At 41.3% G+C, this 13,858-nt stretch overlaps 1 protein-coding gene across 1 annotated transcript in view; it reads right to left on the bottom strand.

The window, feature by feature from the left end:
- Serpinb6 (serpin family B member 6) overlaps positions 1 to 13,858 on the bottom strand; it is a 34,387-nt gene that overhangs the window by 2,824 nt on the left and 17,705 nt on the right. The window contains exon 5 of the mRNA XM_029565168.1: positions 7,547 to 7,613. Coding sequence (XP_029421028.1) covers positions 7,547 to 7,613 — 67 coding nt within the window. The remainder of the gene's footprint in view (positions 1 to 7,546; positions 7,614 to 13,858) is intronic.

The following is a 13,858-nucleotide window of genomic DNA, read 5'->3' as shown; positions in this document are numbered from 1 at the left end:
GGTTGTTAATAGGGCACCTTCTTGACCATAGCTATGCTATGTTAAAGTTTAGACTACTTTAGTCTTAAATTATCAGGTAGTTGGACCAGGGTATGGGAACACATGTCAGCTGGACCCCGGTTGTCTTGGAAACAGGTCAGAGTGTCCCGGAGAGCACCTGCTAACTGCAGATTTATGGCTTCTGTAAGTTATGCTTGGCTTGCTACTGCAAAATAGTAATTGTTACTTAATAGAATAAAAATTGTTAAGGGGGCTCTCCACCTGTAAGTTTGAGAACTTAAACTTTTCACCTCTGGTTATGATTTCTCTGTATAAAAGTTCAGTGCTACACCCTTGGGTTCGGACACCCTTGTGTAGTAGCCCTAGCCAGTAACGACTTTCATTCAGCAAAACTTTGTCTGAGTGGTCTTTTCTGGTGAAGCATCCCACAACAGTTGCTGTATACAAAGGGAAGATATGTAGAGAGCCTACCTTTTTAAAAGGCAGGTACATATTTAAGAGAATTCACTGTCCCCCAAATACAAAGGGAGTATTTGTTTGTAAAGCAACATTTCCACTAACACAATGAAGTGACACATTCTTTAAAGTCCTGGGAAAAAGAAAAATTAAACAATAAAAAAGTTCAGAAAAGAAAAACATCCATGTTAGAAAAAAAAAATAAAACTCGTAAAATGTATGAGTTGTTACTGGTATGTGAGCATGAAGTCCTACACATGAGCCAGAAAGAGAAAACGGGTGCCTACAGCTTAAGGAATTTGAAGAACTTTTAAGAACTGTATTAGGGCCTGGAGAGATGGCTCAGGGTTCGATTCTCAGCACCCACATGGCAGCTAACAAACCCCACAGGGAAATCCAGTGCCTTCTGAATTCCACAAGGATTCCACAACATGGGTGAACCTACATACATGGAGGCAAAACACTCATACACATAAAATAAAAACAATAAATCAAAAAAAATTAAAAATAAAAGTCTTAAAAATGGAGTGGTTATAAATTTAAATATTAAACACAGAACTGGAGAGATAGCTTAGCCAGTAAAGTGCCTGCTTTACAAGCACAAAGACCTGAGTTCAATCTCCAGAACCCACATGAAAAAAAATAAATAACAACAAAAATGCAACTTAGATGGGATGATGCATGCTTGTAATATCGCATTATTGGAGAGGTGGAGACAGGTGGATCTCTCTGAATAGACAGTATAACTTACTTGGTAAGTTCTAGTCCAATGAGAGACCCTGGTTCCAAAAGGAAAAAAAAAAAAAGAAGAAGGTAGACAGTTCCTGAGGAATGATAGCCAGGGAAACTAGTTCTGGAAAAGGCATAAAGGGAGATATCACAGAAACAATGTAAAGGTAAATTTAGGCATGTCAGACGCTGATAGTACCTCAAAGGCGATTTATAATTTGCATTTAAAGAAAACCTTTTGTGTTACTGTTGAAGGTAATGAATTTTTATTTGCTTTTTGTTTTTGAGACAGGATCTCACTCTGTAGCTATCCCTGATCTGGAATTCAAATGACGCCCTGGTTGGCCTGGAACTTGCTGTGTAGACCAGGCTGACCTCAAACTCACAGCACTCCATCTGCCTCAATCTATGGAGTACTAGAATTAAAGGCATATGCCCTAGAGCAAGGCTTCTTAACTGGTGGGAGAAGTTTAAGAAGCCCTGATTTAGGGTAGGGCTTAGACTAAGTCATGGTAGAATACTCTCCTAACAAGCACAAAGCCCTGGATTTGATCATTAGTACAGCAAAGTAAAAAAATAAAATAAAATGAAAATAAACCCTAGTTAAGAAAACAAAAAGTAGGCCTCTCTCTGACAGAGGGGCTGAGAATACAGGGGACTGCCTGAGAGAGGCCCCCATCCTGACTCCACATGGTGGTGAGCTTCCCCTAATTGCACCATACCCATCCCCCTACCTGGGATTTCATGAGGCCCCTCCCAAGGCCCCAAGGCAGATCTGGCTTTGGTAGCCTAAGGCTGAGATCCTAGCAGACTACCTGAGAGGGTAGACTGCCTGAGAGCGCCCAGATCCTTCCTCCATGTGGTGAAGGAAGCCTGAGTGTACCTGACTTGAACTTGAATTAGGCTTCTGTGGGAGCTCCTGTATAGCTGATCTGAAGCCATCAGTTCCCTCCAAATTAAACCTGAGAGAACCTGAACCCTGTACCAACCAGCTTTACATAACCAATAAAGAAAGGATCTAGACACCTCAATATTACAAACAGAAGCATACTTCAACTTAATTCTCATATCAGAAATATAAACAACAAAAGAAATTCACATGCCAAAATCACAATGAAAGAATAATAAAATGGAAAGCCAAAACACTATGTCCCCACCAAACTCCACCAATCCTATAGAAGAGCTTTACAAGGAGAATCCCCTAGAGATAACCTAGGACATTGAATTTAAAAGAACAATCATAAACATGATCAAGGAAGTCAATGAATTTAAAGAACACATGAACAAAAATCAAAGAGCTAAAAGAAGATAGGGATAAACTTCTGAATGAATTCACAATCGAGAAACATTGAAGAAAACTCAGGCAGAAATGAAGGAGTGAAAAACTCAATAAGCCAACTTGAAACAACAGGGGAACGCCTCACCTCTAGAATGAATGAAATGGAAAACAGAGTATCAACACTGAAGGATAAAGTTGAAGAATTGGACCACTCAAGCAAAGATTATGGAAATTTTTTTTAAAACACAGGACTGGAACAGGAAAGAGATGTAGGACACCATGAAAAGACCAAATCTATGGATCATAGGTGTTAGGGTTTGGACCCACAGCAACTCCCTCCCACAGTATAGCAGGGCCACACAGGTTTGCAAGCCCCTGAGAATGCAGGAACCAAGTTAATGACCACCCTGGTCTTTGAAGTCAAGAGAAGCAGACTTTTCTGCACCTTTTGGCCAAAGGCAGCAGGCTTTCCCTTTGATGATCTTGAAAGGTAAACAGACACCTCTTGACCCAGATCCTGGCTGAGGGATTTTTTTTTTAACATAAGCTGTTCTGATAAGCCCTGCTCTCCTACATCCCCCTGCCTAATTTTTAAAAAATATGTTCCTGCCTTCTGTAGCCCCCTATAAAAGACCCCAGTCCACGACCCATGGGCTGACATTTTCCCTCCCCCAAAGGGAATCTGTCCCATGCAAAATAAACTCTACCCTCCTGGAGTTTTTATCTGTGTCCTGGTGCTTTCTCCCAATTGACCTGGTTCATCTATCGGCTTCATCTATCATATGGTGCCAAAACCCGGTTCTGACTTCAAGGGACCTCTAACCTCTCGGAACTCACACATAAAAACCTCTGACTGGACCTGCATGCCGTTACTGGCCTCTGCAAACACCACTGATTTGGCTTTAAGGTACGCTCCCACCCTTCCTCTCTCTCTCCTTGCTCCTTCTCTCTGCCTTGCTTTCACTTTTTTCTGGCTCTCCTACATCTTTTGATCTCCTTTCCAAATGAATTAAGTCACTCCCGGACCGGACTCAAGGCCACTGGGCAGCACTGGTCTCTGCAACCATAGAGTGTCCTGCACGGTTACTGTGCCTGCCTAAGCCCATCTAGGGGAAAAACCTGCCTCCCCGACGCACTCAAATCCTTTCACTACCTCGGTTCCCTCCCTCTTCTCTCCTTTTCCTTGCTCCCAGCATCTCACCTTCCCTGGCATCTCACCTTCCCGGGCATCTCACCTTCATTTTCTCCTCTCTCTCTCTCTCTCTCTCTCTCTCTCTCTCTCTCTCTCTCTCTCTCTCTCTCTTTCTCTCTCTCTCCCTCTCCCCTTTTCTCTGGGCTTTCATCTTCTCTCTCTTCTTCTGTTTCTCTCTCTCTCCCTCTCCCCTTTGCCATGGGCTTTCAGGTCCTCTGTCTTCCACTGTTTATCCCTGCCTTTGTCCTCTTTCAGTATTTCTTCCCAATTTTAGGTCTCCTTTGCTTCCGTCCTTTAGGCTACCTTTCCTCCTTCCTCTAACTAGTTATGGATTCCCTGCACATGAAAATACTATGGATCCTTCTCCTCTCTCCCCATCCTGTAACTCTTGTTCTCCTTCTAAACCTACCTACAAATGTTTAGATCTCTGTAAGTCTACCTGCTTTTCTAAATTTTTCAGAGAAAATTTTCTTTATATCCCTTTTTAAACAGACTTTCATTAACACTTGTACTTTAATTTTCTCTAAAGCTTTCTACTCCCCTCTATATGGCTGCCAGCCCGTCATGTGTCTGACCTCCCATGCAAACTCTAAACCTGCATGGCTTCATGGCTTTCTTTCCTTCCCAGTATTCACCCCCTCAAGGCAGCTCCCAAGATTGCCAGCTCACTTGCCCTGGGGAAGATCTCTTAAGTGACCAGGTGAACTTCCTTATCCATTTTGCTATCTTGCCTTGGGGCATCCGGGCTTAGGCTGTTTAGCTCAGCAGCCTTGGTGGGGCATTTAAAAAATTTCAGGCAGCTTGCCAGATGGACAAATGTAAAAGATTTTAAAAAGCCGGTTATTTTCTCCTAAACTTTTTCTCAGGCAAAGGGGCTCGAAATTTTGATCTTAGGCCCTGTTGGGCACCAAGCAAGAGATGCTCAGGCACCTACTTTTCTAACTAGACCTAACCATTTTAAATTTCAGTATACATGGAAAGTCATAGGCAGTGCTCAGATGAGACATGCTTTCAGAGCAACAACCCAGTGATTTAATGTCCTGTTCCTTCTGCTACCCTCATGAGTTTCTTTTTCAGTATAGCTTATATCTAGGAATGAAGAAATCTGGAGAACTTTGCTTGCATTACAGCTACAATGGTTGGTGATTTGCTTTTCTCTTTGGGTCACACACACACACACACACACATGTGTGTGTGTGTGTGTGTGTATCTATATCTGAGGGTACTTTCTTCTTTTATATCAAGTCTAACCTACCAGTACCAGGGGTGCCTAGGAGTTCCCTGAACTTCAGACATTTAATCTTATGTCCTAATTCTCTTGCAATTTATTTTTGGTTTTGTTTCTTGATGATGTCATAGGATAAACAATGCATTTCTAGTTCAGACTAAGGGAGTAATGTCAGATCTCCACAATGGGAGTCTGAATTTTAACACTGTTTGGACCTGCTTCTAAAGGGGATTACTTTGAGTTTTATATTTACTAATTTCTAAAAGTGACTATTTCAATTCTTACTGTTTTGCATAGTATATTTTTTAGTTTCTAAAGGGAACTTAAAGTTTTTCTAGCCATATGCCTTCAAGGTACAAAGGAAGCTGACACTGTGATGACTAGACCTGTGAAGCACATGGAAATTTGCTGTATTCCAGGGCCAAACCTTACAAGAGACAAGCTGCTACCAACATATATTTACAACGAGAGTTAAAAAGTAATAGTCCACTTGAGTGAGAGGCTTAAGATGCCATCTCTACTGGTCTTAACTCCTCCCCTTTCTACATTGTGATTCTAAACCTATTTTTCTCTGGAATAGAGTTATTTTCCCTCTCTGATGCTCAGATGCTCTATGCTTGCTTGTGTTCCTGCCCCATCATGCCCTGAGTACTTTCTAATTATAATGTCAGGGTAATATTACTTATATTGGTAAATTGTCATGTGCTGTTTGAGCTCACTGAGACACTGACTCTGGGGATGGAATTGGCCCTCCCACTTCAGACTTAAGCCTATTATCTCAAGATGTCTAAGACTTTTCCAGGTTCAGGCTGGCCCCCTGACCCTGTGGCAAGGAAAAAGAGAACAACAAACAGCCTAAGAGTAAAGGCACTATGCAGTTGAGAACAGCTAAGGTGTAAATTAATTTCAACAGAGGGTATTACTGTCTATAGTGAAACTAGCTAATGGAATTATTTTCAATACTATTTAGACTTTATTTATTCTTAACCTAATCAGTTAATGTTTCCTTTTGTCTTTCCTATCTCCTCTGATTTATGTTCTTAGGTTGACAGGGTTTTATTTAATACCCTTCAGTCATTTAGCTCTTAAAAAGGGAAAAGATGCTACCTCAAATCTATATGGCAAACTTCACTCTTTCTTTAGACCACTAATTACATATACAAAAGGACATCTAAGCTGGTTGGGTAAAATCCTATTTGTTGAATACCATTTTTGTTTTTAGTTTACTTTCAAGGTGTTTTAAGGTGCATTCATTTTGTCTACTTCAAAGGTAGTTTGCTTTAAAAATAAGCCACATTCTCGACAAAGAGAATTAAATATGTATACACATATGAACTCACATATGTGTATATGTGTATACACATATACATAATTAAATATGTATACACAGTCAACATAAATTTATGTTTCTTAAAATTAATTTACTTGGTATCATATTAATTTTTTAAGTAAAATCTCATGCAAACTAAAAATGTTAAATTAATACCAAAATTTTTTTCAGGCCAAAATATTCTCTCTTTAATCTATAACATGGTTCCTGTTACTAAAATATATAAATTAATTTAAAGTACCTCTCTCTCTCTCTCTCTCTCTCTCTCTCTCTCTCCTCCCTTCTGGGGGCTCATCTTCACCCAGCTTCTACTAAACCTCAGGACCAACTCCTTCCACAAGCTTCCCTCCCTCCTGGCTTGTGTTTTTTTTTTTTTTCTCCCATCCCATTCCTCGTACTTTGTCTCCTACTACTGGCTAGTTGCACCACGCTCTCATTGCAAAGTTTTCTGCTCATCTCGCTTGCCTCAAAATCATACCGGTGTGTCAGAAAATGCCTTCCTTTCTCTGGATATGGGATGCTGTTTCTGGAGATAGGAACACTCACTACTTCCTGTCCAGGACAGGATCTCGTATTTCCCTTCCCTGATGATCTAACTGCAGGATGCTGCTTTCAGGGACCCAGAAATTATAACTCGAACCCACGCAAAAGAAAAGGACACTTTTTTGGTGCCAGGTTCTCCTCGTTCTCATTTTGCATGACCTATGCCAAACCCCTTCTCCTCCTACTCCCTCCCTGCCTCTCTCTTTCTTTTCCACTGTGCTTCTCTGCCTGGACTCCTGATCCTGCCTCCACTCCCTATGGAGAGATGATTTATTTTTATCTTCTGCCTGCTTGGTTCTGTCTCTACCTCCTACCCGCCTGCTTGGTTCTTTCTCCATTTTCTCTTCACTCTGTACATAATCTATCACTGTCTCCCCAGTAGCTTATCTCTCTAAACAGCTTGATACCACCATCTGGGGGTGGCAACCTTGTCTCCATGCTCTGGCTGCCACCACTCTCCTGGCTCAGAAGGGCCTAAGCTCACTTTGGGTCAGCCCATCTTCATCCTTTCTCCCCATCAGATTAAGGATTTAGTAACCCACACAGTCTCTTGTCAATCTAGCTCCCTCTAAACTACAACTCTCCATGTCATGTTTCTTGAAAACCCCTTGCTCATCATTGATTTCTGTCCTCCTCTCGATCCAGCCTCCCTCCTCCCTTCCAGCAAACTGCTCACTCACTCACTCATACTTGGAAACTCTTCAGGAACTCTCCTACCGGGATCCCCTAATCTCCCCAGATCCCCTACCAAACCCAACCCTGACTTGTGGATGAAAGTTCAACTCTCACCCCAATGGGATTCTGCAGGGCAGGGTATGCCATAGTGTCTCTCACTGATGTCATCAAGTCAGGACCCCTGCCATTTGGAACCACGTCACAAAAAGCTGAACTTATGGCACTCACCAGGACCCTAATTTTAGCCAAGGATGACCTCTTACTCCAGCATCCCTCCCCTCTACATGACTATTTACCTGCCTTCACCCTTCTAAGGAAACTACTCAGGGAACATGCTGACCAGATTATTCCTCAGGCTTCTAAAGGCCAAATTGACCACCCACTTCAACCTGGAGATCACATCTACCTGTGGGTTCATACCCAACAGAAAGCAGTGAAGGAAGCCCTCTAACTGCATTGGACTGGTCCTCACCTGGTGATCCTGTGTACCCTGACAGGAGCCAAGCTCCTGGGACCAACTGGTTGGATTCATCTCTCCAAATTAAAATTGGCCAAGGAACACAGCAAGTACCAGGCCACCAGTATCAGGCCTCTTAAATTAAAAATCTCGAGGACCCCTCCCTTAATACCAATCCAGGAATGAGTTTTCTACTGACTTTCTATTCTTCCCCCTGAACCCCACCTCAACCATTTTCCACTGCATCTACCCACCATGTTTCTAAAAATTTTAAATGAAAAAAAGATAATATATAGCTAATCTTAAAATTTCTAAGGTCATACATAGTTACTTAGTCTAAGGATGTCTAGTCAAGGTTTATTTAAGGATGTTGCCCAAGCTCTATTTACAAAGCACATGATAATTAAAAGTACCAGACTGGTGTAACTAACCTTGTTGGATGTTTAATAGCCAGACTTTAAGGCCTATACTAATCTGGTCAGAGGGACTTAAAGGGACAAATTTTTGTTGCTTGCCCTCCAAGGTCAAGCAAGTTCCAAGGGGCTATGGAGCATCTCTTGAAATGTCCTGTAACTGTGGTGAGTCACCTAACCTCTTGTTCAGAGAGGCCATGGAGACCCCAGAAGATGGACTTGAACCAGTGTCCAGTCTGGAAAGAGGAGGGTCAACACAGAGGAAACATTTCCTCCATGCTTCCAAGCGAAGCCCCAGTCAATCAGGACCTCTTGACTTATCTTCACGTAGATGGAACTGGTAAAAGAAAAGTCTGAGGATCCAGGGGCTCCCCCCAAGTCCATGTGACCCCTAAGGACCAAATCCTCATATGACCTTCAAAGTAAAAGTAAATTGATTTATTTGAGCCAACAGTATGGTCTTAAAGACCTAAAACAAAAATATAACCAAAAATCAAATTCTTCAGTTGTCTTAGTTTGTTTCTTCATTGCTGTGACAAAACACTTTGACCACTACCAACTTGGGGAGGAAAGGGTTTATTGATCTTACATCTCCCAGGTCACAGTTCATCCAGGAGCCCAAGATAGGAACTCAGGGCAGAAACCTGGAGGCAGGAGCTGGAGCACAGGCCATGGAGGAATGCTGCTTACTGGCTTGCTCCCCTGGCCCCTGCTCAGCCTGCTTTCTTATGCAACACAGGCCCACCTGCCCAGGGGTGGCACCACTCACAGTGGGCTGGGTCCTCCCACATCATTCATCAAGAAGATGTCCCTCAGACATGGCCACAGGCCAGTCCAATAGAGGCAATTCCCCGACTGAGGCTCCCTCAACCCAGGTGTGTCAAGTTGACACTAAAGTTATCCAGCACATCAGTGTATTTTAAGAGTTCAAGGGATTATACAACCCAGACATTAGACTTAAGTTCTTATGTTATTTATACAATTACCTCTCGTTGATGATTTTGTTCCTAGTAAGAAAATGCTACACAGATGTAAGACTTCAAATCTTGGTCTGCAATACTGTAGTGCCCACCTACAGCTAAGGGAGACAACCCACTATTGTTCTAGCCTAAAAACTTAAATGATGACTGAATTTGTTTTCTCTACCTACCTTGAAGCCTTTGAGAGGCAACTAACACTGATTCTAGCCACTCCAACAGCGATCAAAATGCCTGAAAACAAATCCTGAGTCCAGCCTTGGCAGAAAAAAAAAAAGAGCTATTACCTTGGTGCTAACCATTGCTCCTTGCCTCTTCAGATACTTTCAGGACCAAATCCAAAAACTAACTTGTAATAATTTTAATCAGTTGTTACTTTCCTTCCCTCCACATGTGTATGAGCACCTGTCAACGATTGAGGACCCTGTTCTGATGCATGAGGAGGGAACCCTCGCTGTCTGACCAAACCCTAATCCAGTCCCCCCCCCCCCACGTAGACCTTGCCGAGCAGGAAATAGCAAGATGACAATGGTGCCCCTTATACTATAACACAAAAGGCTGAAATGTTAGGGTTTGGACCCACAGCAACTCCCTCCCACAATGTAGCAGGGCCCCACAGATTCCCACCCACAATGTAGCAGGTCCCTTCCCACAAAGTAGCAGGGCCCTACCCTGGTCTTTGAAGTCAAGAGAAGCAGGCTTTTCTGAACCTTTTGGCCAAAGGCAGCAGGCTTTCCCTTTGATGATCTTGAAAGGTAAACAGACACATCTTGAGACAGATCCTGGCTGAGGGACCTAAGGGGGTGGATTTTTTTTAACAGAAGCTGTTCTGATAAGCCTTGCTCTCCAGCTTTCCCTTGCCTAAGTTTTTAAAAATCTGTTCCCACCTTCTGTAGCCCCCTATAAAAGACCCCAGCCCACAATCTCTGGACTGACAGTTTCCCTCCTCTGAAGGGAATCTGTCCGATGCAAAATAAACTCAATCCCAGTGGAGTTTTATCTGTGTCCTGGTGTTTTCTCCCGATTGACCCAGTTAATCTATCAGCTTCGTCTACCAATAGGAATAAAGGAAGGAGAAGACTTTCAGGTTAATAGTGTTGATCAGATCTTAAACAGGATTGTAGAAGAGAACATCCCAAAATTAAGGAAAGACATCCCCAAGAAGCACATAGAACAGCAAATAGACAAGATCAGAAAAGAAACTCCCCACAACATGTCATAGTAAAGACACTAAATGTACAGAACAAAGAGAGAATACTGAAATCAGCAAAAGAAAAACAATCACATACAAAGGAAAGCCCATCGGAATTATAGCTGACTTATCAGTGCAAACTATGAAAGCCAGAAGAGCCTGGACCAAGGTATTTCCAGTTCTACATGACAACAGATACCAGCCCAGAATACTTTACCCAGCAAAAAATGTTTATTATAGTTGAGGGGGAAAGGAAAATCTTCCATGACACGAATAGCCTGAAAGAATCCATGTCCATGAAGTCAGCCCTTCAAAGAATACTAGAAGCAATACAGAGAGCAGAGAGAGACACAACTATACCCTGGGGCAATGAAAGAAAATAAAGGTATAATCTAGGAAACACAAAATTAGACAGAGAACACAAACAGCAATCAAAATGACGGCAATCAATACACATCTTTCAATAATAACCTTCAATATCAATGGACTGAACTCCCCAGTCAAAAGACACAGGCTAAGTGAATGGATTAAGAAACAAAATCCACTTCTTTGCTGTCTGCAAGAAGCCCATCTCACAATTCAAGGACAGGCACTACCTTAAGGTAAAAAGATGGAAAAGAATATTCCAAGTAAATGGCACCAAGAAACAAGCAGGAGTGCAATTCTAATATCTGACAAAATAGACTTTAAAGTAAAACTAATCAAAAGAGATAAGGAGAGTCACTTCATTCTGATCAAAGGAACAGTTAACCAAGAAGATATTACAATCCTAAACATATATGCACCAAACTCTGGTGCACCCAAATTCATAAAAACACCACTACAGGACTTTAAGACACAGATTAACCTCAACTCAGTAATAGTGGGGGACTTCAATACCCCACTGTCTCTATTAGATGGTTCAACTGGACAAAAAATAAACAGAGAGACGTCTGAATTAAATGATACAATACATCAAATGAACCTAACACATGTCTTTCAAATATTCCACCCAAGCACCAAAGAATATACTTTCCACTCAGCACCCCATGGAACTTTTTCAAAAACTGCCCACATACTGGGCCACAAAACAAACCTCAACAAATACAAAAAAAAAAAAAATTGAAATAATCCCATGGATTCTATCAGACCACAATGCAATAAAGCTCAAAATCAGCACTGGACAAAGCCCTAGTCACTACATGAACTTGTGGCAATTGAACAACACATTGCTAAACAACGAGTGGGTCAAAGGAGAAATTAAGAAAAAAATAAAAGAATTCCTAGAATTCAATGAAAAGGACAACACAACACAACACAACCTCTGGAACACTTTAGTTTTTTGTTGTGTCTTTGGTATTAGAGTGATTGGCTTCATAGAAGGAAAAAGAGCACATGTAAATGATTTGACAGTACAACTCAAGACTCTTGAAAAGCAAGAACTAACCAACCCCAAACCTAGTAGACAAGAAGAAATAACAAAAATCAGAGAAGAAATTAATGAAACAGAAACAAACAAAAATCACCAAAAAAAAAATCAGTGGCTCTAAGAGCTGGTTCTTTGAAAGGTTAAACAAGATAGACTGACCCTTAGCTCAGTTACCAAAAGAAAGAGCAAATCCAAATCAACAAAATCAGAGATGAAGGGGGAAACATCACAACAGACACCCAAAAGATCCAGATGATTATAAGGGAATATTTTAAAAAGCATATACGCTACCAAATTTGAAAATCTAAAAGAAATGGATGGATATCTAAAATCATGGGAACCACCAATGTTAAACCAAAAAGAGATCAACAGTTTAAACAGACCCATAACATATGAGGAAATTGAAACAGTAATACAAAGCCTACCAACTAAAAAAAAGCCCAGGCCCAGATGGACTTACAGTAGAATTTGAGCAGACATTTAAAGAAGACCTCCAACCAATACTACTTAAATTACTAAAAAGATAGAAACAGAGGGAGAACTCCCAAATTCCTTCTATGAAGCCAGCATCACTCTAATACCCAAACCGGGTCAAGACACAATCCCCCAAAAAACTGTACACCCATATCCTTAATGAACACAGATGCAAAAACTCTCAATAAAATACTTGCAAACTGCAAGTATTTGATGATACACATCAAAAAGATCATTCACGGTGATCAATTAGGCTTTACCCCAGAGATGCAGGGATGGTTCAATATATACAAGTCAATAAACGTCACTAATCATAAAGGGACTCAAAGACAAAAACAACATTATCATCTTAATAGATGCAGAAAAGGCATTGAAAACAATTCAGCATGCACTTATGTGCCAAGTCATAGAGAGAACTGGACTGGAGGGAACATACATCAACATAATTAAAGCTATATACAACAAACCCACAGCCAACATCATTCTAAATGGAGAAAAACCAGAAGGATTCCCATTAAAATCAGGAACCAGACAAGGATGTCCACTATCTCCACTCCTTTTCAACACAGTGCTTGAAACTCTTGCTAGAGCAATAAGACAGGAGAAGGAAAATAAAGGAGTACTAATTGGAAAAGAAGAAGTCAAACTATCACTTTTTGCAGATGATATGATCTCTATACCTAAGAGATCCCGAAAGTTCCACCAGAAAACCCCAAGAACTGATCAACACTTTCTGTATAGTGTCAGGTTATAAACATCAATCTACAAAAATCAGTAGCCTTTTTATATACCAATAACAAGCAATTGGAGAAAGAATAAGGGGAAATGACCCCATTCACAATAGCTGAAAAAGAATATCTTGGAAAAAATCTGACCAAAGACACTAAACATCTTCAGCTGAGCCTCATAGCTAAACATCGTCTCAATTGGGCTTGTTGATGGTTGTGCTCATTCATTAAAGCAGGACCAAGCAGGGTCATTGGACCCTCATAGCATTATCCAGCCACTCTTCCCTAATCACACATGGCCTCCTGGACATGGGAGGGCTAAAGTATACAATCTAGGGAAGGCTAGGAAGAGAAGGCATGACCCAAGCTGGGTAAAGGCTTTCCAGTGTGCATACCCTCAGGTCGTACATACACCTCAGCAACTCCTCAGTTATCTCGGTAAGTAAGCTCAAGAAATTCATTGGTTCCCCAGGAAAACTTTAATCAAATATTGGCTTAACACTAGAACCTTTACAGGGAATAAGCATTGCTTAGTATCCTCAGGAAAAAAAAAAAGTCTCACAACAGATGGAAAATTTATTTATTAATGCTATTATGTCTCATAATTTTATTTTTAAAAAAGAAAATGAGAATGTAAAAGATGTTAAAAGGAGCTGGGCATGGTGGCACACGCCTTTAATACCAGCACTTGGGAGGCAGAGGTAGGTGGATCTCTGTGAGTTCGAGGCCAGCCTGGTCTACATAGCAAGTTCCAGGCCACCTGGGGCTACAGGGAGA

This window comes from Nannospalax galili, unplaced genomic scaffold (genome assembly GCF_000622305.1).
Source record: "Nannospalax galili isolate Female #2095 unplaced genomic scaffold, S.galili_v1.0 scaffold737, whole genome shotgun sequence".
NCBI classification, from domain to species: Eukaryota; Metazoa; Chordata; class Mammalia; order Rodentia; family Spalacidae; genus Nannospalax; species Nannospalax galili.
This window is presented reverse-complemented; position numbering and strand designations above follow the sequence as displayed.